The sequence below is a fragment of the Brachyhypopomus gauderio genome, chromosome 4 (genome assembly GCF_052324685.1).
Source record: "Brachyhypopomus gauderio isolate BG-103 chromosome 4, BGAUD_0.2, whole genome shotgun sequence".
NCBI lineage: Eukaryota > Metazoa > Chordata > Actinopteri > Gymnotiformes > Hypopomidae > Brachyhypopomus > Brachyhypopomus gauderio.
In genome coordinates, this window is record NC_135214.1 from 35,833,434 (window position 1) to 35,856,932 (window position 23,499).

The 23,499-nt window shown below is 47.9% G+C and overlaps 2 protein-coding genes across 3 annotated transcripts in view; both read left to right on the forward strand.

The window, feature by feature from the left end:
* Nucleotides 1–251: 251 nt before the first annotated feature.
* Nucleotides 252–19,358, forward strand: rorca (RAR-related orphan receptor C a). The gene is made up of 10 exons (XM_077004335.1): nt 252–608; nt 7,757–7,842; nt 8,416–8,557; nt 9,163–9,624; nt 11,036–11,157; nt 14,145–14,277; nt 14,881–14,988; nt 15,995–16,105; nt 16,432–16,544; nt 16,845–19,358. Exons 1-10 carry the CDS (start codon nt 602–604, stop codon nt 17,004–17,006), a joined length of 1,446 nt encoding a protein of 481 aa, XP_076860450.1. The 5' UTR covers nt 252–601; the 3' UTR covers nt 17,007–19,358.
* A 472-nt stretch (nt 19,359–19,830) lies between these two features.
* sh3gl1b (SH3-domain GRB2-like 1b) overlaps nt 19,831–23,499 on the forward strand; it is a 29,856-nt gene continuing 26,187 nt past the window's right edge. The window contains exon 1 of one of the 2 annotated variants that reach the window (XM_077004338.1): nt 19,831–20,273. In XM_077004338.1, coding sequence (XP_076860453.1) covers nt 20,229–20,273 — 45 coding nt within the window. In that variant the 5' untranslated portion in view covers nt 19,831–20,228. The remainder of the gene's footprint in view (nt 20,274–23,499) is intronic. The other variant, XM_077004339.1, reaches the window with a different exon arrangement.

Genomic DNA, 23,499 nt, shown 5'->3' on the forward strand with positions numbered 1-23,499 from the left:
TATCTATCTATCTATCTATGAAAAAGCTGTGTCCTTAGAAATCATTTTTCCTCGAGACTTCTTGTGGTGCCTGGTCGTCACTGAAAACAAACCATGCACACACACACAAAGCACGAGACGTCAAAGATTCCCACGACACTGTTATGATGACACACTGCCACAGTTTCCCACACGCGCGAGCGTGCAGCTCCTCCTCAAGGCGCGCGAGCGGGAGCGCGCTCTGCAGCTCGCCCAGGGCGCGAGGCGTGCCTGTGGAGCGAATCATGTGAGAGTCCACGCGCTGAAAGTAGGTTAGGGATCGAGAGAGAGACAGAGCGCGCGAGAGCGAGAGCACGAAAGACAGCTATACAGAGAGACCCGGCGGGGGAGAAGACTACTTCACTGCATACGCCGAAATATATTTAACTAGACCTGCACCGGAATTATCTCCGAATTCAAAACGCCGAACTTGCTGTTTTGTTTGCTAGGCGGAAAAGTATCTACAAACTTATGTGAATTCATCTAACCTGCTCCGTTCCTGCAGCTATACACACATTTCGGCATTTCCTTCGTTGAAATGAGCAGGACTTACGCTGTTGACAGATAATACAAACCTAGCAAAATGAGAGGTAAGTTGGGAGAAATGCATCATTTGTTTCCAGTTGAACGTTGCGTTTGTTACTGTAACCAGAATGTTTGGTGCTTTGGCGTTTGTACGTTGCTGGAGGTAAGAGCGCACATCAAAATAACTGACGGATTAACGTCGTCTGGCGAGTCACGGCAGTGAGCGACAAACACGGACATCTGCGCTAACTAGTTAAACATTTTCCGGGTAGACACGGTTTCTTCATAGAGTGTTTGGTTAAAATAAAGTTGAACATTTCCCCTCGGCTGCGTGTTGGGTCTGCAGAAGTTTTGTGCCGGACCCGGAGTGACGGTGCTGGTGTAATGACCGGTTCTGTAAAAGGAGAGTTGTGAGCAGGCTCATTCAACTGGGGACTGACGTCGATTCACGTTAAACTGCAACAGGAATCATATTAAATATGCTAATTACGGGCTGGTTAACGTCAGCTGCAGACTGTTCTGTAACAGTTTAACTACCTTGAAATAACCCCCATATTGTTTTGAGGTTAGATGACTTTTTGGCCATCTCTCTTGCATTTAACTATCTCATGCAATTATCACGCAAGCGCAGAACAACACGGCAGGTGTTATGTGTACCTGGATGTCATTTGGTAAGAGGTGAGTGTGCCGACTGCGTGATGGTGCCGGTTCGGCGTCTCAGCATGGCCGCCGTCTGTGTGTCATGCCACTGTTCCATTGACCTACTACTGTATCAGATTTACAGCAGCGAGAAAGTTAGAAACCGATACATTTGCCAACCCGATAAACATCTTGCTTCTGCCTACTGTAATACTTATTCGAGTACAGAAAAAGTAATTAAAGGATTCTTGCTGAATACACGCGTAGCACAGAACAGACCGGGTGAGGAAACAGCGCCTCTCCGGTGAACATGTGCCATTGCAGTTCGAGCAACATGGCACGCAGGTGTTGCCTGGCGCGCGAGAATCTGCATGTAGTGCCAGCATGATCACGAGCTGCTTTGGTTGTGTAAGCTATTTTATGTTGGACGTGGAGGGAAAAGGAAAAGATGAGAACGCTTGGGTGTGTGTGAGGAGAAGTAAAGTTTGCCCACCCTGTTAAAACAAAAGAGCATCCTTCTGTTTTAAATTGATTAACATAAGTACAGCCTTTACTCCAGGAAACACAGGTGCACTTCACAAAAAGTTCAGACTGAATCTGATCGGCTTAGATTTTTTTTGTACTATTGTCTTGCTCAGTGTTGTCCAGAGTTTGGATTTTTTTCACTGGCAAACCTTACACATTCTACCTTCTTGTCAAGTTAAAATAACTTTTTATTAATTCGAAAGTTGTGGTTCAGAATACAAAGCATCCTGTCATCAAGGCCCTAGGATGCAGGGGTCTTGCTGGGGTCCTCTTTCTGCTCCTGTGCCCAGTGAGCAGCTAGGTTGAGCTTTCACAGCCATAACCTCTCTCAGGGTGAAGGACCCCAGCTCAAGCAGCGGAGCATGTGTAACATTTCTGCCCGTCCCTCGGCTCTGTGGGCTGGGCCACGGTGTTTGCCCTCCAAGCTGCTGTGTGCCACTCCCTGCTGCCTTTCATTGTTGATGTCGGATTACATTTCAAGCTCTCTTTTTTTTTTTTTATGACGGCTTAATTATGTTGGAAAAGTGTTGGGTGGGGTGAGGGTGAATCAGTCAGTGCTCTGAGATTCCATTAGTGGAGAGAGTTGTGACATTGTGACTGTTAACCAATGCTGACACTCATCAAGATGAAAAACCCGGCCCGACCTGACCCGACCCAGTGTTTGGTGCCATTACTTATGCTGAAGAATTACGTAATCCCGCTGTGCATATTTAAAGACAACCTGTGCTGTCATTCCACCAGCTTACTTTACCCAGCTTAGGCAACATGGGGTTCTGTTTTTTTAATTTTGTTTTTAGCAACACAATTAGCTTATTAAGTGTACCAGCACCAAGCCGAGTGGACCTGGGCTAGCTGAAGGTACTGATACGAAGCACTTCTCAGCGCTTGCTATACTTCAATAGGTGGTATACAAAAGGTGGTGTATTAAAGGTGGTGTATTGAAGGTGGTGTATTAAAGGTGGTGTATTAAAGGTGGTGTATTGAAGGTGGTGTATTGAAGGTGGTGTATTGAAGGTGGTGTATTAAAGGTGGTGTATTGAAGGTGGTGTATTGAAGGTGGTGTATTAAAGGTGGTGTATTGAAGGTGGTGTATTAAAGGTGGTGTATTAAAGGTGGTGTATTGAAGGTGGTGTATTGAAGGTGGTGTATTAAAGGTGGTGTATTGAAGGTGGTGTATTGAAGGTGGTGTATTGAAGGTGGTGTATTAAAGCTCTGATTTCCACTCTCTTGGTGCCAGTGTGGAGGATGGAATCTCCCACATCCATGCAGCTCAAAAAAACTCTCTGTCTGCCAGCAAACCTGTGACATCTTTGGCCTCATAATCAGGTGGTCTGGACCCGGCGCACCTGTGACAGAGATGGGCGGGGCCGTGATGTCATCACGCAAAGACGCTTACATGCTTTTCCGCCATTTACAGTTAAAAGCACAGGGACAAATCCATGGTGTTGAAGAGGCTGTGTAGATTTGCAGAAGCAGAGTGTTCCTCAGTGTTCCTCAGGGCTCTCTGAATAGTAGAACAGAGCGTCTCTATTCACACCCCCATACTGTGTCTATCCAGTGTGAACTTGGACTTGGAGAATCATCCATGATGCACCTATCACATGGGTGTCTGTAGTGGTGTGTGGAGTTCATCCATGATGCACCTATCACATGGGTGTCTGTAGTGGTGTGTGGAGTTCATCCATGATGCACCTATCACATGGGTGTCTGTAGTGGTGTGTGGAGTTCATCCATGATGCACCTACCATATGGGTGTCTGTAGTGGTGTGTGGAGTGTGCAGGAACGCTGCTGTCCTACTGCTCCACGGGTCAGGAGGAGCTGCTGTCCTGCGTCTGCTCCACGGGTCAGGAGGAGCTGCTGTCCTGCGTCTGCTCCACGGGTCAGGAGGAGCTGCTGTCTGTCTGTAGCCGTGAACATTCACTCTGCTCTCTCTGTCCTAGCCAGAGCGCAGGGTCCTCTGTTCTGAGAGCGCCGTCTGGCATGTTTGATTAAACCAGATAAGAGGCCAAAGTCCTGGGCCTTTTTACAGATAGCATGCAGCCAGTGCTCAGAGAGATCCTCCAGTCCCGGGGGGGTGGTGGGGGGGGGGGGGGGGGATAAAGAGAACAGGATTACTTACCGCTTCCCTGCTGATAAACACAGCACACCAATAAATCTCACCTTAGTGAGCCGTTTGTAATGACTTCTGGGGCAGCCATGGGTCGTCTGATTAGATCTGTGCTTGTTTGTTCCGTGGAGTCTTCATGGCATAAATACTGAGGGGTCGGGAGGCAGAATGTGAGCACCAAAGCTCAGCCGCAGAACCACAGGACCAGGGACAGGACTGAGGTCAGGATCAGGACCAGGGACAGGACCAGGGACAGGACTGAGGTCAGGATCAGGACCAGGGACAGGACTGAGGTCAGGATCAGGACCAGGGACAGGACCAGGGACAGGACTGAGGTCAGGATCAGGACCAGGGACAGGACTGAGGTCAGGATCAGGACCAGGGACAGGACTGAGGTCAGGATCAGGACCAGGGACAGGACTGAGGTCAGGATCAGGACCAGGGACAGGACTGAGGTCAGGATCAGGACCAGGGACAGGACTGAGGTCAGGATCAGGACCATGCGCAGGACCAGGGACAGGACTGAGGTCAGGATCAGGACCAAGGACAGGACCAGGGACAGGACTGAGGTCAGAATCAGGACCAGGGACAGGACTGAGGTCAGGATCAGGACCATGCGCAGGACCATGGACAGGACTGTGGTCAAGACCAGGACATGTCCATGGACAGGACTGCGATCAGGACCGTGGATAGGGCAGTTAGCAGGACCGTTGACAGGAACGGGATCAGGACCATGGACAGGTCCATTGGCAGGACCATAAACAGGGCCCTGGGCAGGACGGGGGTCTCCACCTAGCCAGTGATGGTGGCCAGTGTAGTTCTATTGCGTTGCTGTTCAAGGACTTCGCTGTGGTTTTCCAAGTTGGACTTTAAGGAAGCAGAGAGGAGACGTTGAACAGTGAAGCATCTGTGCTGTCAGATATCTGCCTGTGGGGATCGAGGACACAAGCAGACCATGGCAGTAATAAATACAGTGAAGATATGGGCGTGCAGAGAGATGTAGAGCCTTTATTATGAAAGACGGAAAACTTTTATTTTGAAAAATGTAGAGCCTTTATTATGAAAGATGGAAAGCCTTTATTGAAATACTAACTTGCAGTGTCAAGGTGCATTTTCATTTTATATCATGTTTATTAATGCTTTTGCAAAACAGTGCACCATAGTGTGTTAATCTTTGTACTGAATGTCATTACCTACACTGAGCAGAATCTACCTTGCTATCTATCTCATTTTTCATTTATTCGTTTACCCACGGTTTATTGCTGTGTAACTGTCTCTACCAGGGACACAGCTGTGAAGTTAAACTGTGTGTGTTAGTGTGTGTGTGGAATGGTTGACTGAGGCCTGTTCATAACATCACGCCTGCGTCCCGCTGAAGCGATCACTTTATAAATAGTTTTATGAGAGCACTCCAGCCATTCATGATATGCTGTCACAAGAGCGCGGGGAAGTTACTGAGGCCGTAAGACCACAGCACTGTAAATCCACACCAGCAGATCTCCTGCCTTCTTCCATTGCGTAAAAAGAGCCATACGTGTCCTCTTGATCTGTCTTCTTTATGAAATATTATAAAGCCTAATTATACTTTACAACTGTGTCACGAGTGTTGCTTTTAATTTATTGTTTTAAATGTGTTTAAGTTGTGACGCAGAAAGATGACAGCAAGAGTACTGAGTACAAGTACTGTTCTTGTGTGTCCTGTTCTTGTGTGTCCTGTTCTTGTGTGTCCTGTTCTTGTGTGTCCTGTTCTTGTGTGTCCTGTTCTTGTCTATCCTGACCATAGTTTTGGAGAAAAGTGTGTCAGTAGAGCAAAACACCCATGCATCCATCCGGACCGGCATCTGAGACCCATATGAGCTGACCAGTCAGAGACAGAGTTTTGACACAGGCAGCCAATGAGAAGGAGCGAGGGGTTGATCAAGGAGTGCTCGTCACTGAGTTGCTAGGGTGACCCTCCCTGACTGAGACTGTGTGTGTGTGTGTGTGTGTGTGTGTGTGTGTGTGTGTGTGTGTGTGTGTGTGTGTGTGTGTGTGTGTGTGTGTGTGTGTGTGTGTGTGTGTGGCGAACGTCCAGGAAATGGTTATATAACTGGGTGGGATGGCAGATGAGGAGGCAGATCTATTTAGGGTTGAAAGAGAGGTCAAAAAAGAGAGAAAGAAAGACCATTTACCCTTTTACAGTACCTATGAATGATGTTTGTGTGTGTGTGTGTTGTACAGGGGACAGCCCTTGTTTGTGTGTATGTGTGTGTGTGTGTGTGTGTGTGTGTGTGTGTGTGTGTGTGTGTGTGTGTGTGTGTGTGTGTGTGTGTGCGTGTGTGTGTTGTACAGGGCCCTTGTGTTGAGTGCATTTCTCTTGGAGGAAAAGCTGTGTGTTTGTATCAACCTTTCTCAAGGACTTAAGCAATTATTCACTCCAGCTCTCTCTCTCTCTCTCTCTCTCTGGATTGACACCTGCAGGTTCCTGTTCCTCCCTCCGAAGAGGCACCGAACCAGGAGTGTTGTCTTACCCACCAAAGGGATAGACTGAAAAAATAATTAGGTGTTGCCTAACGTGTTGCATCACCACACAAACCTAAAGAAATAAGATGCACAAACACTGATTCAGTAAGGACAGATTCAGTAAGCTCTTTCTCATCCAGAAGACTTGGTGTTACGTGGACCAGCTCTTCTTTCGTAACTAAATCTCGTGGCTTCAAGTAGGAGCCAAATAGAGGAAAGCAAAGTAGCTGCCAGGAGCCGTGACTGGCCGTCCCAGAACCGGTCTGATTATGGCAGGAGGACGAGGAGCTACGTACTTATACTGTAACACACTTATAGTGAAACTGTAACACACTTATAGTGGTACTGTAACACACTTATAGTGATACTGTAACACACTTATAGTGAGACTGTAACGCACTTATAGTGAGACTAATGCACTTATAGTGAGACTGTAACACACTTATAGTGATACTGTAACACACTTATAGTGAGACTGTAACACACTTATAGTGAGACTGTAACAGTGAGACTTATAGTGAGACTGTATAATTCAGCTATGACACACATCACAGCCTTCCTTAATGACATCACCCGCCTCCTAAGTGACATCAAAGCCTTACTAAGTGCTATTAGCCTTGCTAAGTGACATCACAGCCTTCCTAATTGCTATCAGCCTTGCTAAGTGACATCACTGTCTTCCTAAGTGCTTTCAGCTTTGCTAAGTAACATCACTGCCTTCCTAAGTGACATCACAGCCTTACTAAGTGCTATGAGCCTTGCTGAGTGACATCACAGACTTCCTAAGTGACATCACAGACTTCCTAAGTGACATCACAGCCTTCCTAAGTGACATCAGCCTTCCTAAGTGACATCACAGCCTTGCTAAGTGACATCACTGCCTTCCTAAGTGACATTGGCCTTCCTAAGTGGCATCACAGCCTTACCAAGTGACCCATTCTGACACAAAACGCGGACACTCTCTGACGCTGTCATGTAGTTCATATTTCCAGTCTTGCTACAGGTTTACTAATGTGGAATTTGGATTGCGGGCTCTGCCAGTCTGGACTAGGGACAGAGGGTGGGAAGGTCGTTTGATCGATTGATGAGTTTCCACTCTACTGGAGGGGCAGTGGGAGGAGTCTGGGGAGGGGGATTAGGTCTGGAACAGCACACATGACTACGTGTTGCTTAATTCGCCGGGGCAGGGATCAATGGCTCAGGCCCTGCTGTTGGGCCAAACTCCCATTCCCCCCACACCCCCACCCCCACTGTCGGGCAGCCCAGGGTCTTAGTGTCCCTGGTGTTCTATGTTCACTCTTTAAAAGCTTTGTGGCTACTGTGGTGGTACAAATGTGATGCTGCTCACCTGAACCTTCAGTTCTCTTTGTTGTGAAATTGTATTATGTCATTAATGTCCCTTTTCTCTCCATCTTTCTCTCATTCTCTCTCTCTCCCAGCTCAAATTGAGGTGATCCCTTGTAAGATCTGTGGGGACAAGTCATCTGGTATTCACTATGGAGTGATCACGTGTGAAGGCTGCAAGGTAACGTGACCTTCTGCACGTTGGAGCTGAGTGCCGTGGGTCTCTCAGCCTCCTGCCCTCCCAACACTCCCCCCCCCCAACAGAGAAGTGACCCGGCCTGCTCCTCCGTACCCCCCCAAAGAAAATCTACTCATGCATGCAAATGTTTCTTTAATTCTTAAGATGCTCCTTGCTTTATAGCGCATGTTTTAAATTGCTGTATTACACTAATGATTATTGTGAAAATGGAGCAGCGCTGGCGGTGTTGAAAGCACCCTGGCCTAGCTAGCAGCATCTGTGTGGTGCTGGAAGCTGTTAGATTAGATTGGTTTTGAACTGTTCTGTTGGACTATAATTTGGAATTAAGATGGATTAGAACTGTTTTGTGTTAATCTACTTCTCAATTATTCCAAATTTTCACTTTGATTTGATTGGAAGAAAAGAGATGTTGAAACACAGATGTTCCTCGGGGTTAAGCAGTGTTGAGATCTTCGGTGTTGAATCACGCTTCAATCGCTTGCGTTTCCGTGGTTAGGAGTGGTGTGTGTATGTCCTGCGCCTGGTCATGTGCAGCGTTTGGTGTGTTCCCTGCAGGGTTTCTTCCGTCGCAGCCAGCAGAACAGCGCCGTGTACTCGTGCTCTCGCCAGAGGAACTGCCTGATCGACCGCACCAGCCGCAACCGCTGCCAGCACTGTCGCCTGCAGAAGTGCCTGACGCTCGGCATGAGCCGTGACGGTAAGCCCCGCCCCCACGCCACAGACCACGCCCACCCTCGCCCCGCCCCATGCCGCTCTGCCACGTGCACACTCCTCTGCCGCAAGAGAGCGATGCAGGAACTGTGTCTTCCTCCGATGACGGTGAGAGACGGAGGAGGAAGTGTGCCCTCATAATCTAGTGCTGCTGCCCCAGGCAAAGCAGTCAGGCCTGAACATTAGATTCAGCTTAATTTCCTCTGCTCTCACACTTTGGTTTTTCCGAACATCTTGTACTCCTGCGACAGCTTTTATCAGCAGCAGTTTTTTCGCTGCAGTAGGATCTCCCAGCTTCTGAACACCCTGCCTCTCCCAACACACTAAACACACACTAAACACACGCTAAAGACACACTAAAGACACGCTGACGCTGGCACACTGTATATATGCAGATTTTTCTCCTCTAAAATCTTTGCTCCTCTAAGCAGTGGATGTGAATTGCATGCCCAAACACACGTAAAAACACACACACACACACACACACACACACACACACACACACACACACACACACACACACACACACACACACACACACACACACACGCTCACTCCCTCTTCCTGACCCCCTCTGTTCCTTCCCATCAGCGGTGAAGTTTGGCCGTATGTCCAAAAAGCAAAGGGCCTGCCTGTATGCGGAGGTCCAGAAGCACCAACAGTCTCAGGAGCATGGAGGTGGCGCGGGGGGCGGTCCTGTCCTGCCCTGCGGGGGGGAGGAGCCAGGCGAGAGTGGCAGCACGCAGGGGCGGGCCTACAGCCGCAGTTCCAGCTCCGCCCCCAGTGACTTGGATGAGTTTGGAGCCTTGCCTGATGGCCTGCTGTTCGACCTGCCCCTTACACCTGAGGGCGCCAGCGACTACAGCAGCCTGGAGCTACTGGGTGGCAGTGGTGGGAGCAGCCCCTCCTCCCAGAGCTCCCCAGAGCAGAGCAGGGTGGAGTTCACCGATGGAGCAAACATCTCACTCGACTACCAGCCTCTGCATGAGATGGGGCTGTACCTAGACTCACCCCTTCACGGTCTGCCTGACGACTGCTCCCTGCTGGAGATAGGTCAGCTTCACTGGCACCAATCACACTCTCCCAACAATCCCCTAGACCCGCCCCCCTCAACACATGCTGTTTCTAACACGGCCACTCGCAGTGTGTCAGCAAGTCTTTAGCTCCAGGTCTGCATTCCACATTCCAGCCCTGGGTCATTCACTAGTACAAGCACTAGTACTGAGGTAGTAGATGTTCAGATGGCCACACGATGATCAGAAAACATAGGAGAGGAAATTGGATTTGAGAAATTACAAACTCTGTACCACAGAGAGGGTCAAATGCGCACCCTGATTGTGTAGCGAGAAGCTAACTAACCAAACTTGCTCTATGAGCAATGTCATGTTCATTTTGCATGGCAGATTTTCATTCTTAGAGATCATTTGTAGCTCTTTATACAGAAGAAAGATCAAATTAAAATAAAAAGATAATGAAAATAAGAATCAAGTGTAAATGGATTCTATGGTCCGGGTGGTTGTGTCTGGCCTGTAAGGAATAATGTGATACACATTCATCAACCTCGTTCCTCAATGTGCAACATCATTTGAATATTTCCTCTTCTGGTGCACACAGCTGTGAGAACGCCTGTCTGAGTTAGCCTGTCTGAGTTAGCCTGTTTGAGTTGTCAGGACAGCACTATTTCAGCTCTGATTCGCTTAGATGTGGAATGACAGGAGTGGCTTGAGCGCCATGGAATCTATTACATCATATTACATCATAGCAAAACATTTCCAATATTTTATGGGCTGGCAGTAAGTGATCATGTGACCCAGATTTCATATGACATCCCAGGACTCCAGACAAAAAAGTTACTCAAGGAGTTTGTGGCTCCTAAAAGGGAAAAATTGGGTGCCAATAACTTTTTCTACGTGCCATAATAAACTAATAAACATTGCAAAACTCACCTCATATTTTTGCCTCGCTACTTTCAACAAACTAACGCTTAGTGGAAAAGTATCAGCTGGGCTACACAACTTTGCCAGTCACGGTTGATGGAATTCCCGCAATAATTTGTTGATGGGCAGAGATGTTCATCTGAGTGGAGCTACAGCCCATCGTTGAATTTTTAAAATACAAACTCAAAAGAAAATGGTGGATATTTTTTCCAATTACGAAAAATTGTCACCCATAAAAAATATATAATGCTGTTGTATCACCTGTCGCCACTGGCGAGTCAAATAATTATACTACCTGCAAATTAATATTTATGGTCGCGATTGCAACCATTTTAGTTGCAGTCTGGAGCCCTACCTACAACAACATAAAAACATGGATGTGTGGAATTAGAGCATTAGTGCTTCATGTGTACATAGCTTCACTGCTTCCTAAGACTGTATTAAAGTTATTGACTCGGTTTAATGAATCAAACTAGTTTTTGAGTGTTTATGCGTGTGTGTGTCTGTGTGTGTGTGCGTGTGTGTAGAGCGCATCACCCAGAGCGTGGTGAAGTCCCATGTAGAAACGAATCAGTACACTCCTGAGGACCTGAAGCGTCTCTCCTGGACTGTCTACACAGCGGAGGAAACACGCGCCTACCAGAACCTGGTCAGCATCCCCAACCTTCAGAACACCAGTCCAGTACACACACCCCACTTCACAACACCAGTACAGCACACACACCCCACTTCACAACACCAGTACAGCACACACACCCCACTTCACAACACCAGTACAGCACACATACCCCACTTCACAACACCAGTACAGCACACACACCCCACTTCACAACACCAGTACAGCACACACACCCCACTTCACAACACCAGTACAGCACACACACCCCACTTCACAACACCAGTCCAGTACACACACCCCACTTCACAACACCAGTACAGCACACACAACCCACTTCACAACACCAGTCCAGTACACACACACACCCCACTTCACAACACCAGAACAGTACACACACCCCACTTCACAACACCAGTCCAGTACACACACCCCACTTCACAACACCAGTACAGCACACACACCCCACTTCACAACACCAGTACAGCACACACACCCCACTTCACAACACCAGTACAGTACACACACCCCAATTCACAACACCAGTCCAGTACACACACCCCACTTCACAACACCAGTACAGCACACACACCCCACTTCACAACACCAGTACAGCACACACACCCCACTTCACAACACCAGTCCAGTACACACACCCCACTTCACAACACCGGTCCAGTACACACACCCCACTTCACAACACCAGTACAGCACACACACCCCACTTCACAACACCAGTACAGTACACACACCCCACTTCACAACACCAGTACAGTACACACACCCCACTTCACAACACCAGTACAGCACACACACCCCACTTCACAACACCAGTACAGCACACACACCCCACTTCACAACACCAGTACAGTACACACACCCCACTTCACAACACCAGTACAGCACACACACCCCACTTCACAACACCAGTACAGTACACACACCCCACTTCACAACACCATTACAGCACACACACCCCACTTCACAACACCAGTACAGTACACACACCCCACTTCACAACACCAGTACAGCACACACACCCCACTTCACAACACCAGTCCAGCACACACACCCCACTTCACAACACCAGTACAGCACACACACCCCACTTCACAACACCAGTACAGTACACACACCCCACTTCACAACACCAGTACAGCACACATACCCCACTTCACAACACCAGTACAGCACACACACCCCACTTCACAACACCAGTACAGTACACACACCCCACTTCACAACACCAGTACAGCACACATACCCCACTTCACAACACCAGTACAGCACACACACCCCACTTCACAACACCAGTACAGCACACACACCCCACTTCACAACACCAGTACAGTACACACACCCCACTTCACAACACCAGTACAGCACACACACCCCACTTCACAACACCAGTACAGTACACACACCCCACTTCACAACACCAGTACAGCACACATACCCCACTTCACAACACCAGTACAGCACACACACCCCACTTCACAACACCAGTACAGCACACACACCCCACTTCACAACACCAGTACAGTACACACACCCCACTTCACAACACCAGTCCAGTACACACACCCCACTTCACAACACCGGTCCAGTACACACACCCCACTTCACAATACCAGTACAGTACACACACCCCACTTCACAACACCAGTACAGCACACACACCCCACTTCACAACACCAGTACAGCACACACACCCCACTTCACAACACCAGTACAGTACACACACCCCACTTCACAACACCAGTACAGTACACACACCCCACTTCACAACACCAGTACAGTACACACACCCTACTTCACAACACCAGTACATCACACACACCCCACTTCACAACACCAGTACAGCACACACACCCCACTTCACAACACCAGTACAGTACACACACCCCACTTCACAACACCAGTACACCACACACACCCCACTTCACAACACCAGTACAGTACACACACCCCACTTCACAACACCAGTACAGCACACACACCCCACTTCACAACACCAGTCCAGTACACACACCCCACTTCACAACACCAGTACAGCACACACCCCACTTCACAACACCAGTACAGTACACACACCCCACTTCACAACACCAGTACAGCACACACACCCCACTTCACAACACCAGTCCAGTACACACACCCCACTTCACAACACCAGTACAGCACACACACCCCACTTCACAACACCATTACAGTACACACACCCCACTTCACAACACCAGTACAGCACACACACCCCACTTCACAACACCATTACAGTACACACACCCCACTTCACAACACCATTACAGTACACACACCCCACTTCACAACACCAGTACAGCACACACACCCCACTTCACAACACCAGTACAGTACACACACCCCACTTCACAACACCAGTACAGCACACATACCCCACTTCACAACACCAGTACAGCACACACACCCCACTTCACAACACCAGTACAGCACACACACCCCACTTCACAACACCAGTCCAGCACACACACCCCACTTCACAACACCAGTCCAGTACACACACCCCACTTCACAACACCAGTACAGCACACACACCCCACTTCACAACACCAGTACAGCACACACACCCCACTTCACAACACCAGTACAGCACACACACCCCACTTCACAACACCAGTACAGCACACACACCCCACTTCACAACTCCTGTCCAACACACACACACACCTGTATGGGGCTACACACCTGCATGTCTAGCTAATCTAGCCAATCAAACAGTGAAGCTCTGCAGTAATAGTTGTGTACCGGTGGGTGTAATGTTGAGCCCGTGTGTCGGAGATCATATATTCAGACAGAGAGAGCCATGTCTGGTGCAGCCAGCTTTACCAAGCCAGCATCTCCTGTCAGCAAGTCAATATAATGTCACTTAATACTGCTGGACATCTAAGGCAATAACTGGTCCTGGGTCAGTTCTCATCATTCCGACGTGTTGCACGGGTGTGTTGTCCTCACTCTGCTGTGTTATCTCCACTGGTTTGCAGGCCACTGAGGTGATGTGGCAGCAGTGTGTGGTCCACGTCACCAACGCCATCCAGTACGTGGTGGAGTTTGCCAAGCACATAGCAGGTTTCATGGATCTCTGCCAGAACGACCAGATCATTCTCCTCAAAGCAGGTTGGCACATACCAAAACCACCACAACCACTCTGTCTGTCTCTCTCTCTCCCTGTCACATACACACACCCAAGTGGCCTCTTTTTTAAGATGCAAAATAATTTAATTGGCTGCACTAGCTGAACCTGTCTGCCGTTTCTCCGGTTTTGATGCCTGGTTTTCGCGACCCCTTTGTTAGCGTGAAACACATCCCGTCATGAGCAGAGGCAGCGATGCCTGCTCAGTGCCTCCAGCACAACAGTCAGCTGCATTACACTATTACACTATTACACTATTACACTATTACAACCTCGGTTTCGTCCTGATGGTTCCTAATCTTGTTTTTTTTCCTTTATCCCCCTCTCTCGTTCTCTCATTAGTTACCTTTCTCCTCTCTCTCTCTCTCCCATCTCTTCTGTTGGCTTCTATTAGTGAATAGAAAAAAACACTTGTCTTTCTCTTCCTCTGAGACATTATCACACATATTATCTACACATATTATCTACACATATTATTTTCATTGTCCTTATTTGTCATTGGGTTTTTTTGTAAACTGGCAACAGTTTGGAACAGGGCCTGTGGGTCAGAGGTTAAAGGTTGTTTTGTGTTTCTCTGCTTTCTGCAGGCTGCCTGGCTGTTCTGCTGATCCGGACGTGCAGGGTCTATAACCCCTCCAGCCACACGCTGCTCTACGATGGCAAGTTTGCTCGGGCGGAGCTCTTCAAGGCTCTGGGTACGTTACGTTCAGCTGAGCACAACCTCGGCACTGTTGACACCTTTGAGGGTTTTGTTGTTGTCTGTGGTGGTTTCAGTTGACGACGCGGTATCGGCCAGTAACTACTGGTTTTCAGTAATGTCTGCAGGCTCCTGTCAGTTTCTGTTTTGTTTTCTTCTGTATATATTTCACAACCAGTATGCCCTGTTCCCTGTGTGCTATTTAATTACTGATTCAGTGAGGCCTGTGATTTGATGACACCTGGCTGGGGGGGTTGTTGTATCGCCTTGGGGGGAGGGGCCAGAGGGCGGGGCCATGTAGTCAGCTCACTCCGCACACCTGTTCCTCATTTCCTTGTGGCTTACATAATTCCCCTTTTAAGGGTTTCTACTGTCTTCTCCTGTAACATTTGATTCAGCACTAGAACTGCCTGGTGGTTCAGTGCTTAGCCAAGTCAGTGGCCCTCTGAGCTCTCTGAGCGTGTGAAGACAACACGGCTGCATTTCTAAGAGCAGTAACTGTCAGGGGTGTAATAGTGACACTGGTTCAGGTTGTGTAATGGTGACACTGTGGTACAGGTTGTGTAATGGTGACACTGTGGTGCAGGTTGTGTAATGGTGACACTGTGGTGCAGGTTGTGTAATAGTGACACTGTGGTGTAGGTTGTGTAATGGTGACACTGGTCCAGGTTGTGTAATAGTGACACTGTGGTGCAGGTTGTGTAATGGTGACACTGTGGTTCAGGTTGTGTAATAAGGACACTGTGATTCATGTTGTGTAATAATAACACTGTGGTGCAGGTTGTGTAATAGTGACACTGTGGTTCAGGTTGTGTAATAGTGACACTGTGGTGCAGGTAGTGTAATGGTGACACTGTGGTTCAGGTAGTGTAATAGTGACACTGTGGTGCAGGTTGTGTAATGGTGACATTGTGGTGCAGGTTGTGTAATGGTGACACTGTGGTTCAGGTTGTGTAATGGTGACACTGTGGTGCAGGTTGTGTAATAGTGACACTGTGGTGCAGGTTGTGATGACCTGGTGAACGCCGTGTACGACCTGGCTGGGTCCATGAGCCGCCTTCAGCTGAGCGAGGACGCGCTTGCTCTGTTCAGCGCCGCTGTGCTGCTCACTCCAGGTCCGCCCGCTCACACCCCGCACGCTCCACACGCCCCACACACTCCACACACCCCAGACACTCCACATGCCCCACACATACCACATGCACCACACATACCACACACTCCATACGCCCCACATGCACCACACACCCCACACACTCCACGCACCACACACCCCACACACTCCATACGCCCCGCATGCTCCACATGCCCCACACACTCCACAAACCACACACATCACATGCCTCCCGCATACTCCACACACGCACCACACACTCCTCACACGCCTTCATAGCGGTGGGTCATATGCATGTTAAATGGCTTTACCTGCGTGTTCCCACAGACCGACCTTGGCTTACTGACAAGCATCAAGTTCAGCAGCTTCAGGAAAAAGTCTATGTGGCGCTGCAACGCTGTCTGACCAGAGGGGGCGCTGGAGAGGAGAAACTGGCCAAGGTTCAGTAGAAAACTGCAGTGTTGTTGTAACACACATGAGGCTTATAAGTAGGTGTGGATGAAGACACACACAAGTGGAGTGTGTGTGTGTGTGTGTGTGTGTGTGTGTGTGTGTGTGTGTGTGTGTGTGTGTGTGTGTGTGTGTGTGTGTGTGTGTGTGTCAGTTTTAGCTGTGTCACAGTTCTAGCACAAGGTTCAGTCTGAATCTAACTGTATCTCTCTCTCTCTCTCTCTCTCTCTCTCTCTCTCTCTCTCTCTCTCTCTCTCTCTCTCTCTCTCTCTCTTCATTCCCGTTTGTAGATGGTAGCTAAGCTGCCCATAATGAAGTCCATCTGTAACCTCCATATTGACAAGCTGGAGTTTTTCCGCCTACTCCACCCTGAAACGGCCTACAGCTTCCCTCCACTCTACAGGGAGGTGTTCGGCAGTGAACTCGCCTTCCCAGACTCCACCAAGGGATAGGGTCCAGGCTAGAGTCCAGGCTAGTGCCCAGCCAGCACCCGACAGGCGCTTCTGTGGCAGAGGACGAGAGAGGACAGACGAAAACATGTAGGGATGAAAAGAGATGGATGTGAAGTGTCACTCACGGGCAGACCAGTAACTCACTGACAATCCTGCACACAACACTTTAGGACTCCAAATCCCACAAACCCTTGCTCCTTGCTCCCTTCCAGAAGGGTGAATGACACTAGCATGTGTGCAGGGCCCAGGTGTTTCACTAATAATTCAGGCTGGTGTGTAGTCAGCGTAATAGCACTCAGCAGTTAGTGGAGCTCAAAACTCCCTAAAGGTGACGTGCCAGTATAACAGACTAGGACACGACTGTGCTCTTTATATGAATGTACCCTAGTGTGGATTTGGGACACACCCTCAGGACTGAGAACTGATGTGTTATGTATACTTGGCCCGGATTGTGTAAAATGTGCTTTTTAAAGTTTCTGTTTCATTATCAGCAATTTTTCATCAACTGCTGAGAAGGACCAAAAGCAGACGGTGCAGGCAGAGACAGACACTATAGTTGCTTTTAGCATTTTAGCGTACTAACTGGTGCTCCTGTGTCTGTGTACCACTGTCACGTGCGTCACTATCACGTGTGGCACTGTCACGTGCGCCGACGTCACGTGCCCCTGCCCTACAGCTGCTGCTCCTGTGCATGTGTCTGTGCATGCAGAGGCCATGCACCTCTCTTTATTGGTGTTAAACAACAAAATCTTCACTAAAATGACACGAAGTATTTTATAAATAGCACACAGATTTATTTAGCATAATTAGTGGATAAATATTTATATTTATATGCCATATATATTGAATAGTTTATTGTGGGACACTGCAGGATGCAGTGTAGAATGTTCTGGAAAGCCATCAGATACTGCAGGATCTACACTTTAAATGTGTGACCTTTAACCCCACTCGACTTGCTCTTGCTAGAGCCTAGAGGTCACTGACGTTTGTGCTCTGACAAAACCCATGCAAGCACACACACACACGGGTGAAACCAAAAGACGAACGCTTGTTTCTATTTTAGCGTGTTTGTGTTTTTCCAGTTGGCACGTTAAGGTTGGGAGGGTCACTATAGCAGACAGGACCTTGTAGCCCACGGCAACGTTTCACCTTCTGATGTTGCACCGGAGACCGTGCTGCTGCATTCAGGGTTAGGCTGGGAAGTTAATCTCCATGGAAACGCACATCAGCAGCGAGAGTGTCTTTTTTTTCTTTCTTTTTTCCTTCTGATAAAATCACCCCACTACAACCCCTACCTGGACTCAGGATAAACCTCTTGCCCTATTTGTATACAAAGGGGTTGTCCTGAGAGACGGGAGTGTTCTACCCTGGAGGCAAACCTGTTAAATGTCTCCTGGCTCTGCAAACTGGAAAACAGTGTACACAGTGTTCACCTGGATTTCACCTGGATGCTTCTGTGAATGCTTAAAACTGTGTCGGACTGGAACTGCAATAGTTCATCTATTTCCTGTAGCGCCGTGAAGGACCTCATAGCCGAGGATTCACTCGCCCTCCAGAACAAACGGTTCAGTTATTCTCCGCTTACGGAAGGGTGCAGGATTTTGAGATGTGACACGCACCCAATGTTCATTTGTTCATCTCAAAATGACTCGCAAGGTAGAGGAACATTCTAACAAGTGCAACACGCTTTGTGAAAAAACTGATCCTAGATGTTCTTAGAAGTTCTTAGATGTTTTTAGACTGTGTGTGTTATGGTGTGATTCACAGCCCTACAAACGGACCCGTCCGAGGGGCCGGTTCCTTGCATCTGCATTTGGATTTACACCGTAGACACACACACTTCCTCAGGGAGTTAGCTGAGCTCTCAGTCCTATGCTGTCTTCACGTAGCCTAGCAGGACACCTTTTACTGAATTGAAGACCTGAAACCTTGATCACTGTGTATTAGTAACCATTATTGTGAATGTTACTCACAAACCTTTTAAAGATATGTACCCCTGTATTCTCAGCATCACTGAGGACTTTAGAGTTTGTAGAATAAAAGTCTCTAAATGGACGCTGATCCAGTCTGGCTTCCTGGACTTTCTGTAGCTTCATTGCTGTCCTTTTTGTCATTTTTTCTCCTCAGCCTTCTAGAGTTCTGTGTTGTATTTCAGTTTTTAAGGCTGTTTTTAAACAGCGAATCTGAGTACTTATTGTAATGATCTTTGTTTCATTTTTTTGTTGTTAAGTTTATTGTTTAAAAATCACTTAGTTCTTAATAGCTGTAATTTATTAGTTATGAATATAAACATGAAGAGTTGTACATTGGTGATATGTGGTTTAAGAATGTAATAAAAGTTGTTTTACATAATGTTTTGTTTTTTGGCAGTGAGAAATTAGAAATTGCTGGGTTAGGTTAAATGTAAGCATTAAAAACAAATACTTTTGACAAATAATTGAACATAATCCCATACATTTGAATTTAATCCTTTAATCATTTGAACAAAATTACATTTGCTAACCCTGTTCAGTGTACAATTGACCAGGTCCGACATTTGTCATTTGTCAGGGTTTGTGTGGGATGACCTGAGCGGCTGTCAAACATCTTTTCTGGACTGTAGTTTTTCCACTAATAGCCACATGTTTAACAAAGGATCATAACTCGTGAAAATAGACGCTATGCAGATGCTATGCAGGCCAAACACCTGCAGATGTCGCGGCCTGAATTAAACACTGCCGCCACCATCTGGACCACAGGCGAGCTGGATGAACTTAGTGTGTGCAGTGATATTTTCTGACACTAGAGGGCGCAGTGTGCCCATTGTGGAGTTTTGATTTGTGTAAAATGGAATGTGCCTGCGTTGCGCAGGAAACGGTAACCAGTGAGGGGGTACCGCTAGCTTTCCAGCTGCTTTCGGGGTTATATACGAGGTGGATTACATTACATATATAACTTCATTAAAGGACACTGAAGGACAATATATACTGTAAAAAAGACAACAAAACAAAAAACGACACCGAGTCGAGTCGGTTGTTGTGGGTGAAGCGTTCGTCAGCTGTGGAGTGTCGTTAACCGTTTGATGTGCCGCTGGGAGTCGTGAGCTAGCGGTCTGTGGCTGCGTCTGCACGGGCTCGCGCCTTCGGGGAAGTTTGGTTTGTTATATTGTTGTTTTATTTAAAAAACAACAACAACTTTGTCAGTTTATTTACGGCGAAAGGAAAAGGAGGATCCAGCCTGAAGATGTCTGTTGCGGGCTTGAAGAAGCAGTTTTACAAAGCAAGCCAGGTTTGCGTTTCAACTTTTTTTTCTCCTCAGCGAAGAGCCGTTAGTGGTGCTATGCTAAGCTAACCCAGCCGTTATTGGTGCTATGCTAAGCTAACCCAGCCGTTAGTGGTGCTATGCTAAGCTAACCCAGCCGTTATTGGTGCTATGCTAAGCTAACCCAGCCGTTAGTGGCGCTATGCTAAGCTAACACAGCCGTTATTGGTGCTATGCTAAGCTAACCCAGCCGTTGCCCCATCGGCACGCGCATGCTGGGTGGTGTGCTCGTTAATTATAATACGTTTCTAACCGTGTATGTCACGTTTTAAAAGTCTTGGGTCACCTGTAGAGGTATAACAGTCCAGCAGGCTAGCTAGCCCAGAGTTTTAATGGTCTTGGTGGTGGTTGGTCCGGCGTTGGTGGGTTGGGTTGGCCGGGTCGCTTCACGTTACCGTACACGTTACCGTGTACATACCGTTGGCATGCGGCCAACTTGACTGGCTTATTTTCATGCACTGGGTTGTTCTTACACAATGCATTTCAGGGTTTTTATGTTTGTTTGCTTTTTGAAGGTTGGCAAATGTAACGTGTAGTGATAGTGTATAATACAAACCTTGCATTATCCATTATCACCATGTTAACCAGCTGTGGTTCCTGCTACCTTGAACTGGGAGCGTGTTCGCCACGTTTAGTCTCCAGAGTGCTGGACGAGTGGTCACCCAGTTAGGGTCAGATAAGCGGATCAATAGCTGCCTGTGTGTTGGACGCACTCCTCAAACCGTTAGGTTAGCCTGGTATGTGCAGCGAAAATGCTTTACCATAAATAAAATGAAAAACAACAGAGTGTGTGCGTGGAGATTTCAGAGCCGTGAGCTGTAACTTGGTTGGGTGGGTGGGTGGGTGGGTGTGTGTGTGTGTGTGTGTGTGTGTGTGTCCTTCCAGTCCAGTTCGACCATGCCACATTTTATGAACCTTAAAGATTATGCTGAGTACACTTAACCACAGCTTCCTCCACGTTACCACCTTTAATACATCCCACCTGGCACATCGCAGTAAGAGTTTGCTTAGTATTTTTTTACTTTCTGTTTGTGTAGGCCCTGGTTTTGAGGGGCGGTGCTGCTGATCAGCACGAAGTTTATTGTGAATTCCTCGTCTGGCCGCCTGCTGCTGCACTATTGTGGGTAGCAGCTGGTCGGCGGGTAGTTTTCCTCTGGCCCGCTGTTTCGGCCTGGCCCGGGTGGCGATGCCAGCCCAGAAGAGTGGTCATGTTTGCTGAGTTATACACTCATGGGCAGTAGTTTCACACCACCCCTTTCTGGGTTACAGGGGGAAATGCTGATATGCAAATGTTGACCTTTTATATGCTCAGTGCTGCTCAGCTGGAAGCGTTTCAGACTGATTCAGCCAGTCAGCGTCACGGCTGTTGTGGATATTGTGTCTGAGTTGTGCATGTAAGCAGTGATCTGCAGCCTTGAAGAGAATACTGATAATAACCGTTATAATAACCATCACTGAGCTAGGACTGCTTACTCGGGACATGCTACTGGGGAACCTTGGCATGAGTGAAGTCACACTTATTACACTGGGTTCCTTGGAACTAGTCACATTTTGAATATACTGGATTCCAGTTTGAATGCGTGGGAGTGTGACACGCTTTGATGCTTGCTTTGTTTCTGTGTTTGGGTGGGATTGGGTAGTCATTTCATAAAGCTGTTGACTGACATTTATGCCTCTCATCCTACAGTTAAATGACAGCCACCTTACAGCTGAAGGGGGTAATATGTACCACACACCATTCTACAGAATGGCCACTTTTTGCAGTAACAGTATAATCTGTTATTTCATAGCCCGGCCCTAACTGTATGTGTTGGCTCAAACAGGATGGAACACGGGTCCAGTGACACACAGACTCTTCCCCCATAACCCTAATGTCAGCATATGCACATATCAGCCCCAGGTGCACTCAACTAGGGTTAGTGGGAAATCCTGCAGCCATGCAGAGCAACACTAGAGGGTCTGTGTGCCCCTTACATCCCTCAGATGGTAGTGACCTTACATGTTTTTTTCCCCAGCAGGGATTGGAATTGGTTGATTCCATTCAGTTGGGAGTGGTGGGGGTTGATTGGAATGGATTGAACCATTTCTTTCCTGTTTTAATGATATTGGCAGAAATCTGATCTGTTTGGCAGCTTCCTGTCAGGACCAACAGGGGTTCCCCAAGAGAGTGAGAGAGAGTGAAAGGGAGTGAGAGTGTGGGAGTAAAGGCAGAGAAAGGGAGTGAGAGTGAGAAGGAGTGAAAGGGAATGAGAGCGAGAGAGAGTGTAAGAGGCAGGGAGGGAGGGAGAGAGAGAGAGAGAGAGAGAGAGAGAGAGGATGAGAAGAGTAAGGAGGACAGTAGTACAAAATGGAGTCCCCACACTGGGAATCAGTTTATGTCAGGGAAGGGCTGCCAACAACGTGTGTGTGTGTGTGTGTGTGGGTATTGACTGTCTGAGTAATTGCACTGCAGTCAGCTTCTGCCAGCGTTCCTCTCTCATCGATACTGGACAGACCAAAGTGTCAGACACACTCACACTATGACCGATTCACCCCAGGCTGTGTGTTGAAATGCGTTGGTTAAATAAAGTGGAATTTTCCATTCAAGTGTTGCTGGTTTTCTTCTTTTCTTTACTGAGATCACGTTAAGCATGCCTAGAAGAGAGCTTCTTATATCTGCTGTTTGTGCAGGTCTCTAATGTGTGACTGTGTATGTCTAGTCTTTGCAGGTCTCTTGTCTTTGCCTGTCTGTACAGCTCACTAGTCTGTGCAGGTATCTTGTCTGTGACTGCAGGTCTCTAGTCTTTGCCTGTCTGTGAGGGCCCTAGTCTGTGCAGGTCCCTAGTCTGTCTGTCTGTGCAGGTCACAGTGCTACAGATGTGTCTCACCATTGCACAGGGCTGTGTACTGTGTAGCAGCCCACTGCACAGTACCACCATCACTTCGCTTGGCTCAGGTCAGTGGCAGATTAGCAGCTGGTTTGCAGCAGAGGCCAGTGTGAGTCGGTGTGAAAACTTCCCTTCTCCAGGGAGAGACCTTCTTCCACTTCCTACAACTCTCATCACTTGAGGCACGTTGGTTCTGAGTTACACTTTAAACCCAAATGCAATTTTATAATTTAGTTGCACCTTCAAGGATGAGTAATAAGTGAATAGTTTGAAGCCAACCATTAGGCTATTTCATTTGTGCTATGTAGAGTTGCACAACATATTGC